Below are 18185 nucleotides of genomic sequence, written 5' to 3'. Positions count from 1 at the left end.
TTTGTGATACACAAACCAAAATATAGACAGCCAGACTGGCAAACAAATGTAAATGCATTGAGTTCCGGCCTTCACGACTGCCGAGATGGCAGAGCATAGTTCAAGGGAGAGGGTGAGCTATGGGGTAAGGGGTCAACCAACGAAACAATGCCCTCCCCCTATACTCATTTAAGTCTGTAAGCAGTCTGTGCATAGTTAAGCACTGAAACAAGAGCTTATGACTGTAATAACTACATTGGATCCACATTGGAATTATCTTTCTCTATTTCCTGAAAAGTAACTGTTCTGCATGCAAGGTTTTTGCCTCGAAAGCAATACTATACTATACAGGCTGCCCTGCAAAGAACCTGTTAAACTCCTCTATTACCTTAGTGAACATGTTAAACATGTTGGCCTGTAATGGTGGCGAAGATAGGGATGTGCATAATGGCTCCAGGCTGGAGGAAGAGGCTGGAATTAACCCATTCAAACCGGAAAAGCATCTGTGTCATTTTTTTTAGAATTTTAGCTATATACTGTAAATAAAAATAAAAATCTTAGGATTTAGAAGAATGGTTTTGAGAAGGTGGTTCTCAAACATCTTTTAATCTTGAAAGTGTTTGAAAAAGGTTGAACACACACACACACACACACACACACACACAGACAGACAGACAGACAGACAGACAGACAGACACAAATCTTCTCTTCTGGGGGTCACTTTCTTTTTCTTTTCATTCTTTATTTATTAAGGAAGCCCTTTGAGAGCGATCTCTCTTTTTGAAGGATCGCAGCAAACCAATAATGAAAAACAATAACAAACATTTGAACCACATTCGTTACAGATGCAAATACATGTAGGGTTGGTTACATGAAACAGGTGCAGTCATATTTTTTAGATTAGATTAGATTCAATTTATTGTCACTGCACATGGTATACAAATACTTTGACAATGAAATTAATAGTGGCGTATAATAAATATAAAAATAAGCAATATAATATAGCTGAAGAACCCTAAATGTCTCTATTGAGACCCGTTCCAGAGAGTCCTGAAGTTTGTCCCATTCACAATGCATTGCATTTTGACCCCATGCCCATTTTCGATATTTTTAAAAAGTTTTGAAAATTAAAGTGGTTAAGTCTGTCTAAATTTACCATTGAAAAAAGAGCTTGTGACATTGGATCCACATTGGAATTACTTTTCTCCATTTCCTGAAAAGTAACTGTACTAGTTACTAGTACTAAACACAACATAACCACTTCAGCCCTATATACATTTTGGCCATTTGAAAATATCAGCTCTACATGCTCACATGAGCTTGCCCTGTTGAAATTGATGGTTGTTACATGTAGCTAAAGACATAGGATTCCAACCAAACTGTTGTCTAATTTGTTTCCAAATTTTTAAGGTGGAAATAATAAAAGGATTAGAGGAGTGCTGCCTAAATAATATTAAAGATACTGTTAACTGGTTAATGTGCGTATACCGTCACTTTAAAAGCGCAATTTTGTTTACCCGGGCAGTACTGGTTGGCAGGTATCAATACACTTTTAGACTGGCAGCATGGATTATTTTAATACATTTATTTCTTGATCGCCTCTTGTCTTGATTGTTTAAACATGATGACATCATGGGCCGCTATGCTCGATAACAGGCTTGATAAGCCAAAAGCATCTCCAGCAATGACATTTTAGGGAGGCAAAATGTGTCGTGTCACGGCGGACCCCTAAAGAATGCTATTTAACATTTAACATAACCGTATCCGGAGCACTGTTAACCTGTTAGAATGGTCATACCAAAGGGCTTTACAAAGGGAGAGGGAGGAACCAATTTAGGCTGAAAAAACTAAGTGCTAGATTAAAAGCGATAAAAAGTTAATCAAGGCTTGGGGAGACAGCCTTAACTGGGAAAGGCTATCCGGAAGAGTGTGTTTTTGAGTGTGATTTTGAAGATAGTGAGGGAGGGCACAGCTTTAATATGGTTGTGCGTAGCACTGGAATCCAGACGAATCTTCCACAGGGATATTGGTCTGGCACTCAGACCGCTATTCAAAGTGAAACGTTTTGGAATCTGTTTGTAACCCGCCTCTTCAGGTCCCATGTGCGGTAATTGGCCTTGGGGACCTCCAGGAGGTTGGCTTCACTGGACCTGAGGGAACGGGAGGTGACGTAATTAAGGTTCGAGAAGATCAGAGAGGCAAATTATTGAGTGCCTTGTAGGTATAGTGAGCAGGATTTTGTAGTGGATTCTTTGCTACATGTCGGGGAGCCAGATTAGGTGGAGGATATGTGTAATGTGGTCTGGAGTGGGTACTGGCCAGCAGACAGGCACCTGATGTTTGAACGTATCAGAGTTCAAGTGATCATGTGATCAGGGACATGTCGGTGTACACTGCAGGCCAAAGGGTATACCGACGTGATGCCCAAGTTCTAGAACTTAGGCTGCGGTTGCTCATTTGGGCCATGGCCAGAGTATTTTACGGCGGTTCTGGACAATCGCCTTCGACGTGGGTCGTTCTCAGGTTCGGTGTTTGTCCTTTCTTTTTGTGTTTTCAAATGGATTTGGCCAGGTGGCCACCTGGCCTGGCCTTATTGTAGATACGCCACTGCAAAGATTCTCTGCATTTATTGTATCATGGTCTCATCTGAAAGTGCAGTGGCACAGATTGGCCACTTGGTGTCAGTGCATATTTGCAATCCACCATAGATGTTTGTTGTTCTTTGTGCCTCCAAACTGTTGATATATCTTCTTTCAACAAACATTTTACATTGAAGGGATTAGCGAACAGTATTACCGGTATTATTATTATTAATATTATCACATAATGAACCACTTTCAACCTAACAAATAAACATGATTATGCTGTTTCTCAGTTCAACTATACACTGAACAAGCTGTCCTTCCTCCTAACATTCCTGTCCCATCAACTCAGTTGGCCCTGTTCCAATTAGATCAGCCTATTGTTCCTGTAAATTATTGCTTCCTCCTTCCTTGTCTCACTTGTACTGTATCTGTTCAGGTCACACACCACCTCCCTCCCCGTCACCGCCTGGCAGCAGACACCAGGAGTGACCCTATCAGCTTTAGTTACAGCCCTACATACATTTTGGCCAGCATTTGGAAGTAGCCAATCTACGAGCTCAATGCGTCACAATGCATTGTGAGCAGTGTTGGGCAGTAACGAGTTACTAGTTACATATTACAGTAATATTATTACTTTTTCCAGTAACGAGTAAAGTAAGCTATTACTCTGCCAAAACAGTAATATTATACCTATTTACTTACTTAAATAGCACATATTACATATTACTCTGGATTTGTTGGCTACCATTTGAAAACATTTTATTTAAAAGGTCAAGAGAGATTGCTCCTTTATTTATAGCGTTTTTGGCTGATTGGAGACTCTTCCTAATATTATTCAAAACAATTGGATTCAGTTCTAACTTAAGCTGACTATTATATTGTATAGGATCCTTTTTTGCAGGTGCGGGGGCGCAAAAGTAATAATAAGTACAGTAACATATATATTGCCCAACAATGTTTATGTATACAATATATACTGTCCATTTTGAGATTTTGCAACCAGTGTGTGCAGTTCAGATTGTTGGAATATGCAGCAGAAAAAGACTGATGAGAGACTGTTGACTATTTTTGTCAACACTGTGTGTGCATGCATGTGCACTGCATGGTTATGTTACTTACTGTTACTACATGAGTGTATTTTAACCTGCTGTCTTACATCAGGGGTTTTCAACAGGTGGTCTGTGGAGGTATTTTAGTAATGTAGGATTTGTTTATTTTACAAATGTTCTTTCCACTAGTTGAGAAACTGTGAAGTGAATGACCTGGTGACCTATGATGACCGTCCATTTAGTCATTTACTGACAATTAAGTTGGAGGACAAGACATTCAACAGAAAAAGGGAGTTAGAATTTCAAGTGGGGAAGTGAACCGGATTATCTGGTTGAGTCATTATTATTATTATTAGGAGATTATTATTACAAAAACACTAATCTTAGCCCATATCCCCACCCAACACAACAGGCAGGTCCCCAGGTTGATTCTATGTCAGGGTGGAGATCCCTGGTTCACAATCAGTTGAAAACCCCTGTCTTACATTATGTATTGCTGTCAGTGTGAAGTGGACTGCAGGACACTGTATAGTATAGGCCTAGTGTAAAATAAAGTTTCAGTAGCCTACATTTGAGGTGATGTGTGGGGGGCAAAGGAATGGGACAAAATCCGCTGATTTATTTTTTCAACTGGGTAAATATTTCTACCCATGAATCACAGTGAACTAGACACTATCTCCACCAGTTAATAATAATAAACTTTATTTATATAGCACCTTTCATACATAAATGTAGCTCAAAGTGCTTTACAGAGCAGAAAAGATAATACAAACAAAAGCTAAACAAAACTGCATTAAAACAGGCATGCAGTTAAAACAATAGGACAATAACGCAGTGACAAATCAGGCAAAGGCAGTGGTACAAAGATAAGAACAGATATTTTAAAACTCAACTAAAAGCAAGAGTAAAAAGGTGAGTCTTAAGCTGTGTCTTAAAATGTCTATTATGTCTACAGTTAGGTAGGTAATAGGTATGTAGGGCAGGCAGATAGAATGATGAACCTCCCATGTCATGTGATTTCTGGGAAGGTAATATCAAACTAAACACATTCTGTTTGTCAGACAGTCGGCTGTGAAATGGCACACCAAGCAGTTAAATTGGATCAGGATCAGTTCTAGCCTGATTGTCAGACTCTGAGAGCTTCCAGCTGCTCTTAAAAAAACAAGCCCAAGCATCACAACACAACTTATTATCCATCATGGTTCTTCAGGTCAATTCATTAGCATAGAGTTATTGATCATGTTTTCATTAAACTTATTGGTCTGGGTATGGCAGAACAAAAAATGGCATGTGAACCCTATAGCCTGGTAGTGTGACTTTGATGATCTCACACAGTTTAGACACAGTTTAGACTTTCTCATAAACAGAGAATACCTGTTCACCTGGAAACCACAACTGTCATCTATAATGGCATGACGTACTGTATAACCCGCTCCCTTTAAATTATTGCGACCCCACACACAGCATAGACTTGGAAACCACATGTAATGCCACCTGCAGTATACAGTGATGCCTTGAATACCTAACCACTTTAACTCTGACACATCAATCGTAGCATGCCATTATAGGCAACAAAGAAAAGAAAATAGTTAGTTCACAAAATAGAAGTTCACTTGTAGACTTTGCGGTTAAATGGCCATGTGCATACAATACATGCTATAGTTTAAAAAATGTGTAACACTGTGGAATAGACACTATATAATTATGCATTCAAGGCTATAGGCCCTATATGTGTTTCTGGTAAAAAAATATTGATCACAAGATGGCATGGTGAAGATGCATGGCCCCTGGCCTGCTAGCTCTGGTCCATATCTCTAATGCGTTGCATTTAGAGCTATGTTACTCTCAACTTCCGCCACTCTAACGTTTTTGCTAATCACCAAAACAAAGGCGGTTTGTGAGCCTACTTTCCTTAGTGGAAGCACTCTGAGCCCCCCAACCCACGTATAAATGGTACTTTTTGGGCAGAAAGGGATTTATTTTCACCGGAGGAAAAATATTCACTATGAGGCAATTCTCTGGGCAATATTGGTAGAAGGCGCAGAGGAGTAACTAAAAGTATGTTTTTCCCGGTGGAAACAAAATCCTCATCGAAATCATTAACATGGTGAAACACATCTTGATGATGTCATCAAGATGTGTCCGACCATGTTAATGGCTTTTTTCAGACCTCCAGTTCTAGGAAACACAAAATGGACACGATTCCAACGAGCCCACCCCCGTCAAAAACGGACATAGTAAAATGTTGAAAATGAGTGGAATGCCCCTTTAAGAAACTAAACTGTAAGTTTCTTTCTTTCTTTCTTTCTTTCAGATTTCCAATCTGAGGGGGGTTGGGGCCACGGCCACAGCCTTAGCACCCATAGATAGATGGTGTTAGGGCCACAGCCTTAGCACCATAGATGGTGTTGGGGCCACAGCCTTAGCACCCATAGATAGATGGTGTTGGGGCCACGGCCACAGCCTTAGCACCCATGATATGGTTGGGGCCACAGCCTTAGCACCCATAGATAGATGGTGTTGGGGCCACAGCCTTAGCACCCATAGATAGATGGTGTTGGGGCCACAGCCTTAGCACCCATAGATAGATGGTGTTGGGGCCACAGCCTTAGCACCCATAGATAGATGGTGTTGGGGCCACAGTCTTAGCACCCATAGATAGATGGTGTTGGGGCCACAGCCTTAGCACCCATGATATGGTTGGGGCCACAGCCTTAGCACCCATAGATAGATGGTGTTGGGGCCACAGCCTTAGCACCCATGATATGGTTGGGGCCACAGCCTTAGCACCCATAGATAGATGGGGTTGGGGCCACAGCCTTAGCACCCATGATATGGTTGGGGCCACAGCCTTAGCACCCATAGATAGATGGGGTTGGGGCCACAGCCTTAGCACCCATAGATAGATGGGGTTGGGGACACAGTCTCAGCTCCCCTAGATCCTATGAGAAGGTCAGTCTGGCCACCCTCATCATGGTAAAACCGGCCAATAATAAAGCAGAGCAATAAAAAAACAAGGTAAAAGCAGCCACATGACAGAAAGAGAGCCAGTATGAGGTCGACCACAATGGTGTTCCAGAAAGCCCACTGGTACACAGTCTTGTGACAATATTGATCCGATGTAGGATTATTATAGTTGGGCTCATAGATGGAGAAGATCCACACATTACCTAGAGAAAATGAGAAGGAAAAATAAATAAAAAAGAACAGCATTGTAACATAGAAAGCATTATTTTTTGTATTATTGTTTTGTTTTCTACATAACATAGTACACACACACACACACACACACACACACACACACACACACACACACACACACACACACACACACACACACACCTGTGATGAACCAGCATAAGAGGAAAATAGCATCCACAGCAATCCAAATGCAGAAGCAAATTGTAATATTGCGGTGGCCCCTTAACCCCAGGCAGAAGCCGATAGGCCCAGCCAGCATCAGCAACAGGCTAAGACATCCCAGGACCAGCAGGTAGATGGGGATGTATGGCTGGATGGGACACACGCCCATGTACCATGCACCTGTGGAAGGCAGAGCAAGGTTTCCTTAACTTGTTGGGAACTTGTTCATGTGTGGAAATGTGCTAGACCAGAGATCTCAAACTTTTCTGTAAATAACTGGCTGTAAATAACGTTATGCATGGCACCCCTGAGTTACATTAGGCCTACTAAAAATCACAAACAGTTAATAATTCTGTTTGACAACAATATAATGATATAAAGCAAAATGGAATGCTATCTAGCACTAAAAAGAGAATATACATTGGCTGAATACTGAATACCGACTACGGATAAGCGGATGGAGATGGAGATGGATGGATGGATGCATGGAGAGTTTGGAGACTCAGTGAACAGCCTTTCAATAGAGAAAGGCCGCTAAAGACAGACCCCGCTCCCAAGGGAAGACACACTATGCACCCGCTGCACACAAAATGTGGTGGAAACTAGGCTACACTTTCTAACCACCTGCCCACTATATACCAATATATCAGAGACACATACTTCCCACAGATTACACACAGCCAAAGTGAGTTTGACAACATGACCAATGACAAAAAAAACTCCCATATCTATTGGGAGAAATACAAGTAGGAGTTTATTTGTTAATGCAATTATATTATGGATGGCATTGATTGGAAATGAGAAGTTTTGAAAAGGTGACTACTGGTAGCAGAATGGAACTGCACAGAACTGATTTAGCAATTCAAAGACATTTTCCAATAATTGTATAAACATATTTATTGTTTATGACAATGCCAAAATATCAAAATAGTGTATTTTTTTCCACATTATTTGAATTGCCAGCATTCAAAATGTTGCCCTAAATCACATGTGCAGGACCTTTTATTATAAATTAGAATACATAATAATCGACTCACCATATATAATGTGGGTGAGGCAGTATACCGGGAGTATGAACACAGGGACAAGAATGATGGAAGCATCTGCCATTTTAATCGAGAGGACTGAAGCCAAGGTATAATGCAAGGTATGCATTATACAGTATAACCTGGCTATAGCAACACAAAAAATACATTACAGACTTGAATCACATCACTAAACAAACCTGTTCTATATTCAAAACAACAAATTACAAAGTACATTTTCTTTTTAACATCAATGCTTGCTGTATTAAAATTTAGAGTTTTCCAATTTGAAAGTACTATATCAATAAAATAGCCAATTTAAAAGCTCATAACACTTAAGTTCACATCGTGACACATTATGAGCTTGTAGATCGGCTATTTCCCAGATAGATTTAAAATAGTGGTTCATTTATAACGCACTTCCTATAAATGTATAGTTGGGTCATAAGTACAATATATGTCTATATGTGTGAGTGTGTGAAAGTTTGTAAGTGTCCCAAACCCCCAAAACTGAAGTAAATTACAGATAGGCTTAACAAAAAATAGCAGTACTAAAATGTTATAGACTGGAGAACACCAACCTGCATTCTAGAGCTGTCTGAGGGATGTGTGCCAGGTCCTGTGAGGCTGCTCATTGGTCTTTGATGAATTTATAGGTTATCACATACTTGATCTTGATGTTCAGTTGACTCTCTCTCTCTCTCTCTCTCTCTGTGTGTGTGTGTGTGTGTGTGTGTGTGTGTGTGTGTGTGTGTGTGTGTGTGTGTGTGTGTGTGTGTGTGTGTGTGTGTGTGTGTGTGTGTGTGTGTGTGTGTGTGTGTGTGTGTGTGTGTGTGATGAAATTATCAAATCTCATTGTGTTGCATCTTTGACTGTCAAAGATGCAATCAGTTACACTAAGTATAAACACAAAGCGGAGACAGTGCAGCACATGTGCTACCTAAATATACTTTAAGTACTTAGAAGTAAAAGTATAGAGGGTGATGGATAATTTTGAATTATTATGATATTAATTGTTTGTGGATGTCGTAATCATATGCCCTATGCTGTTTCACAGTGAAGTTACATTAATACAAAACATGTCCGGTCTTTATCCTCTGCATTGATCTCTCCAACACTGTGTGTATGCGTGTGTGCGTGCCATATCTGAACAACACATGTTTGGGGTTGTTTTAACGTCTACTCAGGCTTTTGTGAACACCCAGACAGTTTTTAAGTTGCTTGATTCAGTATTTAAACATTTGATATTCATTCTATAAACCCACTAACCTATAAACTTTGTTTTAGACTCATTAAAAACACCTGTTCCAGGAAAGCTGGTATTAAATCAAATATCTACATTAAATACTGAATCAAGCAACTTAAAAGCTGCCGGCAAAAGCCAGCATAGACGTTAAATTGACCCCAAACATGTTTGAAAATCAAATATTCATTTTTGAGATGACGCTGCAAAACTGTGATCCTTCACTTTAGAATGCTGTGTAAAATGCTGTGTTAACAACCTGGTTTGTACACTCTCAAAGTGTACCTCAGTTCACTGAGGATTTTATTGGTGGCACTTGGTTATGTTATATCGAACCGTGAAGTCGAATAAAGCACTTAATTTGTCTAAATAACCATTCCATACAAAGTAGACTTGATGTGCTTCACATTAGCACACACACACACACACACACACACACACACACACACACACACACACACACACACACACACACACACCCACCAGTTTTTATAGTGGTACTGTAGTCATGTCTCTCTATCGCAGGATAATGAAAACCACTACTTATTGGACCTGAGGTCACTACAGTATTCTCTGAGTATTTTACATTAAGATCGGCTGCTATTGATTTTCTTTCTATTGGTGTTTGCTTGTCTGGGGGAGTAACATTGTTATTACTGTTTAGTAGTTTATACGGTACTATGTGCCTTTTGTTTGTTTTTATTTACTACCACATTTGGTTCAGGTGTAAGAGTTGTTGTGACTGACTGACTGAATTATTTTTAACAGTTTTCAAAAAAGAAAAGAAAAAACGGTTATGCAATATTGCTAAAAGAATCATTTTAAAAAAAGCCCTGATGGCTTGTTTGCTTCCAGTGTGTATACTGTAGGCCTACAGAAAAGCAGTCCCGCAATTACATTTATATAGGCCTAGCACATTTAAACAAATATCTCGGGACAATGAACAGGCACCCCTTGGACCTGAGGTCACTAATACGGTTCACAATTTCGTGTTTCTAGGAAACCAGTCAGAGAAAATCTCAACAGAAAGCTTTCATTTAATTTCAGCCAATCACCTTTTATCTTGTATGTATCTGAATGACTTTGCATACAGCAGATTGTAACTTTAAATATTACTGCATATCAAAACAGGACAGTAAAAAGGGATTAAGCTTCAGTGGTGATTGTATCAAATGCTCTTCAATAGCATTCAGATGATATCAAGAGATACTAGCTAGTAGTCAGAGTTTTGTCTTGTTTTGGCCATGGAACTTGAAATATCCCTTCGTCTTGGCCAGTGCATACACGTGTACAAGAGACGTTAATTGTGTCAACTTGTAAATGAAAAGCAGGGTTTTAATTTGCAGGGTAAATAGTTCCTATTAATGAATCACTGAATACACTAAACCAGAACAAAATAAATGTACGCTCAATTACCTGCACATTCTTTTCTTATTCTTTATTTACCCAGGGAAGTAGCTGAGCACAGGTGCTCATTTTCAGCAACGCCCTGCACATACACACATTACACACACACATTAAAACCTGGGAGCTGACCAGTACAACCACAGTCTTATACTGTTGGCCACTAAGCAGCTCCAGGGGGAGCATTTGGGGGTTCAGTGCTTTGCTCAAGCCAAGGGCACTTCAGCGGTGTTGGGTGAGTGATGACAATCACTTCCCCACCCAGATTTTTCCTGCCCGTCCGGGGAATCGAACCGGCAATCTTTCGGCAACAAGGGCGCTCCTCTAACAGAGGAGGCTGAAAAACAGCCAAAAGACACGTGGTCTGTGATGTATGCACCGGGAGAAAACGGAGACAAAAAGCTGTGAAGACTTGTCTTCAGTGTCGGGTCTCTTACTGTGATGTTCACCTCCAGCCTCACTATCGATCTCCTGCCTTTAAGAAACACAAGCTGGTCAAAGCCTCCACCGTCCTTCAGGAGAACATCTGCTCTCTTCACGATGAGGTGAAGAAACTTTTTTGTCGTACTGATCAGAAGTGTATCTGTTATCTGTGCTCCATGGAGGAACACAAAGGTCACGATATGATCTCAGCTGCAACAGAAAGGACTGAGAAACAGAAAGAACTTGGTTGGAGCCAAAAGAACATTCAGCAGAGACTCCAGGAGAGAGAGAAAGATGCAAAGATGCTTCACCAGGAGGTGGGATCCATGAACCACTGTGCTGACAGAGCAGTGGAGAACATCGACGCCACCTTTACTGAGCTCATCTCTTCCATTGAGGAAACACGATCTGAGGTGAGAGAGCTGATCAGAGACCAGCAGAAACGTGAAGTGAGTCGTGCTGAAGAACTGAGAAGGCGTGTGGAGCAGGAGGTCACTGAACTGAGGAGGAGACATGCTGAGCTGGAGGCTCTGGAGCAGCTCTCACACACAGAGGATCACATCCATTTTCTGCAGCGTTACACCTCCCTGCCAAGCATCAGTGAATATGTACACCCATTCAGCAACAATATGCATCCTCCGAGCAACTTTGGTGTGTTTCAGTTTTTACTAGAGGTGATTATTGAGGGTGGGGCAGCATGTTTTAAAGTATTTTTATTTTTATTTTTATTTTTATTTTTATTTTTATTTTTATTTTTATTTTTATTTTTATTTTTATTTTTATTTTTATTTTTATTTTTATTTTTATTTTTATTTTTATTTTTATTTTTATTTTTACATCTATCTCTTAGATATAAATAAGACCCAGTAAGGTGTGTATCTAAATGTATTTTTTACGACCCAGTGAGGTGTGTATCTAAATGTATCTTTTACGACCCAGTGAGGTGTGTATTTAAAATGTAGCTTTGTTTGATCAGTAAACATTGAGTGACATCATGTAAGGTACAGAACATTCTGGACCATTTTACTCCTGAGGAAAACAAGCAGAATCTACTAAATGTATTTCTTTCTTTTTCTTTTTTTGAGGGGCACTAGCCCCTATACAGGTTTATTTGTGTACCTTTTTAATTTACCATTTTCCGTAACAGTGGTCAGGCATGGGGTATGGATTGACTATCTTATTACAGTGAGTATCTTTGCAGTTATGCACATCAGGGCCTATTCAGTTTTAAACTTCAGAAACCCATCGAGGTCTCTTAGCAATTACTTCATTATTGAAGTTCTACACCAAGAAAGCTAGTGCTTCTCTAATTGCTGCCACCTGGCATTCACACAGTTAAAACCATTTTATGGTGGTAGCCTACTAGTTGCTGTAGGCCCATTTATTATTTGTGGTATAGGTACCTACTGTCAGCATCTCTCAGTCTCAGGCAAATGGTAGTCACAGACATTCACCACAGTCATTTATACTCTTTGCCTTACCGAAATGCCTTCTCAGGCCACAAACATTGTGCAACAATGCAGTACTATCTCAGAGCCTCCTATCATTCGGTCAGTAATATTTAATTAATTGCTAATGTAACTAGAAATGCACTCTGTCGAGCTGCCAACTTGAGTGCGCCATGAGGTGCGCTCACCATTGCTGGTACGACTGCTGCTCTGAGTCCTAAACCTCTCTGCTGCTGTCTAGGTTTGAAATACAACAGTGGTCAGTGGTCCCTCATTGCCCGGTACACCGACATACACATACCCAGCCGATACATACCCCATATTGACCTTATACCAATTTTGAAACATACTTTAGTTACATCATCGAGAACAGTGGTTTCTCATTAGTTGGTGGAATGTACCAACACACTCAGCCGATTGCTGTTCATCGCCCCTGATTGGCAGAGCGACGCCACCGACATACATACATACTTGGTCCCTGATTGGCCGAGCGACGCCACATACGCAGCCGATTACAGTGCTTGCGCACTCTGCTTGCGCAAGTAATAAACAAGTGCGTGTATGTATTGTGCTTACAGGGGAACTCTATACCTCCTACCAGAGTTCAGAAGCACATACTGTCCTCAAGCGTTCAACACGTTCAGACAAAATCTTGCTTACTTTTTTATTTAGTCCAAGGTCACCCCTTCCTTGGTTCATTTGTCAATGTAAAATGTATTTCTCTTACAGCGTTTTAATCTGCCGTTTGTTACACACTGTCACCACCCAAAGCATCCTGACAGGGGCCATTACTCTCTATATGGTATGCAAATAGCTGTTCACTTGCCTCCCTGGATCTGCATGCCTGTGGAAGACATGGTGAGGTCAGCCAAACGGACCGCGAAGGGAACCTCCCTAGTCCCTACGGTCCCTACAGGATGCATGACAGCCATTATGCTGTATAATATCAAATGACTGATGTTAATGCAAGGCCTGGCATTAATGGATCAACAAATCACTAGAACAGTGTTTTACAACCCCTTGCTCTGCGAGACAGATGAAGCAAGGATCCTCACTATCTATATTGTATACATTTGGGTTGCAGATTAGAGGATGTTAATGGTAGGGTGACATATAAACCCCTATAAAACAATTGCTCCATACAGATAGCCGGTCAGCAAGTGGATTCATGAATGTATTTACAGTATATAAACAATTTAGGCCAATAAAAAATACTATATAACGATTTTCCCACTCCACAACCCGACTGCCGGACTAATACTTGTTTGACAGCACTATCATTGTGCAGCGTTGTATTAGATTAATGTGTAAACTATAAACCCTCAATACAAAAACCTGTATTTTGTATACGCCTTTGGTGTAGGGGAACCTCTACTCTGTTAAAATAAATTCTCTATGAAACAGCATGCATTGATGTGATATGGATTAGCAGACAACTGTTTGAATGTTGAACTACTAGCGTTTCCCCCATTCAATATTTCATGATCTAGTTTCATGAATTTCATGAACGTTCTGTCATTTCTGAACAAATGTATTGGGAGTTTACATTAACCATTTAGTGTGCATTAACATGATCAGTTACGTAATCAGTTTAATAATGGGACAGATTGCTGTGTTGTTTTTATATGTGTTTTGTTTTCTTTAGTCATTCATGATGTTAACGTGTCTTGTGATTTGTCTTTAATAAAAAACATTTGATAAAAAGAAAAAGGGACAGAAAACACATAACAAGTGTTGATGTGCAGTAAAAGTATCAATACTGCAATGTAGTTAGTCTTACAAGTAAAAGTCCAGAATTCAAACTTTACATTAGTAAAAGTACAAATGTTATGTATTAACCAAAAATGTTATCCTTTGAAAATAGCCAAAAATGTATAGGGTTGAAGTGGTTACTTTGTTTTGTAATTATAAAACTAGTATTGCATTTTGTAGAGTTTAAGTAAAATATTTGCCTCTGAGATGTAGGAGAGTAAAAGACAAAACATGTCTGCATGGTCTTAATCCTCTGCATTAGGCTACTTCTAATGTACTTTACACACTGGATGTGTGTATTGGAACTCTTACGAATATGTTCTACACATAGGAGTAGAAAGAATACAAACTTCAAATTCCAAAAGAAATACAAATTTTATTTCCACCACATTAAAATGCGCCTTACATTAATACAAAAATAATGTTTCACTTGACAAGGTGTCATTTAATGACTTTTACAAAACACAAATGCAAAAGAAGAAAAAACACAGAGTCCCCGTTTTTCTTACATGGTCAGTAAGGGTCTAGAGTGGTTCTCAAATGTTTTATGTCATGGACGCCAAATTGCTATGCATTTTTTGTCCACGGACCCGGAAAAGATTGTTTTGTTATGCATTTATTCAAAAGTAAAATATCACAGACTGTCGACTTTCTGGAAGAAATAATCTAAAATACCAAATCTACAAGCTCACCATGTGTTGCATCGTGAGCTTGCAGATCGGCTATTTCCCAAACAATCTAGTATTAAAATAACGTTAAAAGTCAAATCATTTTGCTGGGCGAGACCCCCTGGAAAACCCTCAGGCAACCCATTTGGGGGGTCCCCCGACCCCATTTTGAGAACCACAGAGTCAGACCACTGACAGATAAACGCGTCCTCCATCTTGCAGGAGACCAAACGCAGTGCTGGCGGTCTGAAGTGATGCCACTGCGGTGCGTGTGTGCGTGCCTTCCGTCGGACGCGTAAAAAAAAACGTCCCGTCTGTCTGAGCTCGCCATCACGCTCCTCCCGCACCCTGCTCCCCCATGTTGTTCCGTCGCCAAGCGGCAGTTACCAGGCCATGGTCCGGTTACCAGGTTTAGCCGTCCGATTAGCACTGTGGAATTATGGGATTTGTTACATTCTAGAGAGTAGGTTCACATTAAAGCAAGTCCTGGTGTGCCTTTAATTTGTGACCACACATTATTATTGACATGTATACAACTAGGCCTATACAGTCATTCACAAATATGATTTCCATTTAGCGTCTCAATATTTCTTTCTCATTCCCCAATACAGAATGAGAGATTTTGGATCACTCATTGGTTTGCCTTGGGCCCCAAAAAGGATTCAAAACCATTCACGGACCCCACTTTTATTGTTAAACATGATTTGCTGTGATATTGGTCTGTACACCTATCCATCAATCAAAAAATGAATATGTTCCATAGTTGTATTTACAATTATGTTAAAAATAAATTATTCAATTAGCTGCATTATGAAGACTCAATTCATCTACAACGACAGGGTACAAATGAAACCAAATGGAACCATTCCATTCCATTTTTACCCGATTTAAATGTATAGCTGTGGCCCTATCTTGGGCGGGCCTTAGCCTTTATCCCTGAACTTATTTGCCATGTTTTACCATCTTGAAAAACATTTCAACTAACCGATCTACATCAACAGGTTGTGAGCTTGTAGATCGGCTATTTGAACCATTTTAAAATGTTTGTTTTTTTTTAAATAGTAAAAAAACAAAAATGTTCTGAAGGCACAAATGAGAGTTTAAATTGTATAGGCCTACCTGTGGTTCACTCCTTGGCCTTCTTCTCTGTGTTTTGCAGTTTCTCTACGATCTTTCTCTCGTGTCCTCCTGGGTTGTGTCTGTTGGTGTTGTCGCTGGCCTCCTTCTTGCTCCTGCCTTTGCGCGCAGTGCCATCTGGTGGAGAGAAGATAAATAAAACACGTGGAATGAAAACGTAAACAACATGAACACGTAGAAACTCAAGGCCTGGCTGTTTGATACTTCGTCAGTCGCCGTTGGAATATTTCTCCATCGCATCATGATGGCGTCTGCTCGATGATTGAAGACGGACCTCGAGTAAAAGCCAAATAAATTACTTAACCTAAAAATCGCCTTTTGACAAAGTTACAGCCTATATAGGCCTACTCAATTAAAAGTAAAAACAAAAGAAAAAGTTTATACTCAAGTCGAAGTAGTACACGTCCCCTTTTTGCAATTTGACAGTATAGTAAAACAAAAATGATGGCTTATTGTTTCCATTGCGGAAACAACCTAAGAATAGGCATTAGGCCTGTAGCCTACTTGTAACCACCCTGCCTACTACAGTAGGCTTGGCTATAATCTTACCTGTGTATTTGTCGGTCAGATTATAATATTCATATTCATCATAGTACTGGTCTTCGAAGGTGGTGGGCTCGATTTTCTTCACGTCCACGTGAGTCGTCGACATGTCTGCGTGCTTTTGTTCTGCTGTTCTGCTGGTCTGATGAGAAGAGAGGAGAGTCTGTCTTGCAAGCCAAAATTCAGAGTGTTTTTCTTCTTGTTGTTGTTGAACTTCACCGTGTGGATTTTATTTATACTAAAGTAACTCCTCCCGCCTGGGACACTCCTCCTCCTCCTCCTTCTCCTCCTCCTCTCAGAGTTGCCAGATAATCTAACAAACCCATAAGAAGCGACCAAGCTTTTGATTGATTGATTGATTGATTGAGTGATTAACATTTCAAGTAGGCTACAACTCAATACAAAAACTGAGTACCACAGACGAAGTCCAAATTTCATTCTGACCCCTCCACGAAAAGGCCTCGCTGTCCTGACCCCTTATCTATCATTTATACATTATGGATAAATAGTGTGGACTTAGACTGTTTTTCGTCTGTGGCATGAGTGGACGACACCATAAAGCATTACACTTGTTTACAATAGGGCCCACCATTTTCAATTCATCAAAACATTTAGAGATGTTTAGAGACGAATATACACAACTATGTAGTCAAAACAGGAAATCATCATAGGAGGTAAAAAGGGAAAAGAAACATATACAGTGAGGGGTGGGTGGGGGATTCAGATTTTACGGGGGCCAGTTTCGAATTGCAGTCAAGGGATTCGTGTGTCTTAATGACTGTTGGTAGGGCGTTCCACATTTTGGTGGCATAGGAGCGAAATGGAAATAAATGTAGTCCCTTGTTTGTGCCGAATCTGGGTTGCACATGGTTTGTTGAACTCCCTCTGGTGTTGTGGGACTTCGTTGACATTAAGGGAGTATTTAGACAGGTACATGGTATCTTGGTGGTGTAGTGAATCTTGTGGACCAGACCCATTGCAATTGGTGCTGGGTCTGGTCCCTTTAAGCTCTAGCTCTCTTTAAGCGTATATTTCAAAAATCTTGAAAACAATGAAACATTTTGAATATTCTTTTTGGAACATTCTAACAACTCAAATCTGGTAGGCCCGATCCCTCGCACAAAATGTTCAGATGTATTATTGGCGTGGACATATTTTAGACAACATTAGGGAACAAGCCCCAAATAAAGTGACTGCACATTTAGAAAGAAAGAAACCTCCCACGGGCGGAAACTATACTCATGGGCTACAAACAAACACAAAGTCGCTTAATAAGCAGACATGGCAACGCTGCCTCCTAATGTCTGCTATGATTGCCTTGCAGCACAGTTGCATCAGATTGCAGATTTTTTTTTTAGGTCAACCTAGCCTAGCCTTGTTTGTTTGGACTGTGGAGTCATGCCTTTTTCTATCATTATTTGTTTATGGTGTGTGCATGCATGTGTGCGTGCGTGTGTGCGCGCGTGCATGTGTGTGTGCGTGTTTATGGTGTGTGTGTGTGTGTGTGTGTGTGTGTGTGTGTGTGTGTGTGTGTGTGACCTAGTTTTCAGCAAAGTCAATCAAAAA

The 18185-nt window shown here is 40.2% G+C and overlaps 2 protein-coding genes and 1 long non-coding RNA gene across 3 annotated transcripts; 1 reads left to right on the top strand and 2 right to left on the bottom strand.

Annotated features, from left to right (window-relative positions):
• Positions 1-6455: 6455 nt before the first annotated feature.
• Positions 6456-8120, bottom strand: LOC308323534. Its single transcript, XR_013964819.1, has 3 exons — positions 8014-8120; positions 6956-7156; positions 6456-6783 (listed from the first exon to the last, which is right to left on the bottom strand). It is a non-coding gene; the product is annotated as an uncharacterized lncRNA (long non-coding RNA).
• A 346-nt stretch (positions 8121-8466) lies between these two features.
• LOC308323355 (tripartite motif-containing protein 29-like) lies at positions 8467-13691 on the top strand (the record flags this gene model as incomplete). The annotated part of the gene is made up of 4 exons (XM_080775084.1): positions 8467-8488; positions 10997-11758; positions 12219-12232; positions 13665-13691. 4 exons carry the CDS (start codon positions 8467-8469, stop codon positions 13689-13691), a joined length of 825 nt encoding a protein of 274 aa, XP_080631210.1.
• A 936-nt stretch (positions 13692-14627) lies between these two features.
• Positions 14628-16834, bottom strand: nupr1b (nuclear protein 1b). The gene is made up of 3 exons (XM_080775623.1): positions 16626-16834; positions 16059-16193; positions 14628-15368 (listed from the first exon to the last, which is right to left on the bottom strand). Exons 1-2 carry the CDS (start codon positions 16726-16728, stop codon positions 16066-16068), a joined length of 231 nt encoding a protein of 76 aa, XP_080631749.1. The 5' UTR covers positions 16729-16834; the 3' UTR covers positions 14628-15368; positions 16059-16065.
• Positions 16835-18185: the final 1351 nt, after the last annotated feature.

The sequence above is a fragment of the Protomyctophum bolini genome (genome assembly GCF_963924005.1).
Source record: "Protomyctophum bolini genome assembly, chromosome: 11".
In the NCBI taxonomy this organism is placed as follows: domain Eukaryota; kingdom Metazoa; phylum Chordata; class Actinopteri; order Myctophiformes; family Myctophidae; genus Protomyctophum; species Protomyctophum bolini.
This window is presented reverse-complemented; position numbering and strand designations above follow the sequence as displayed.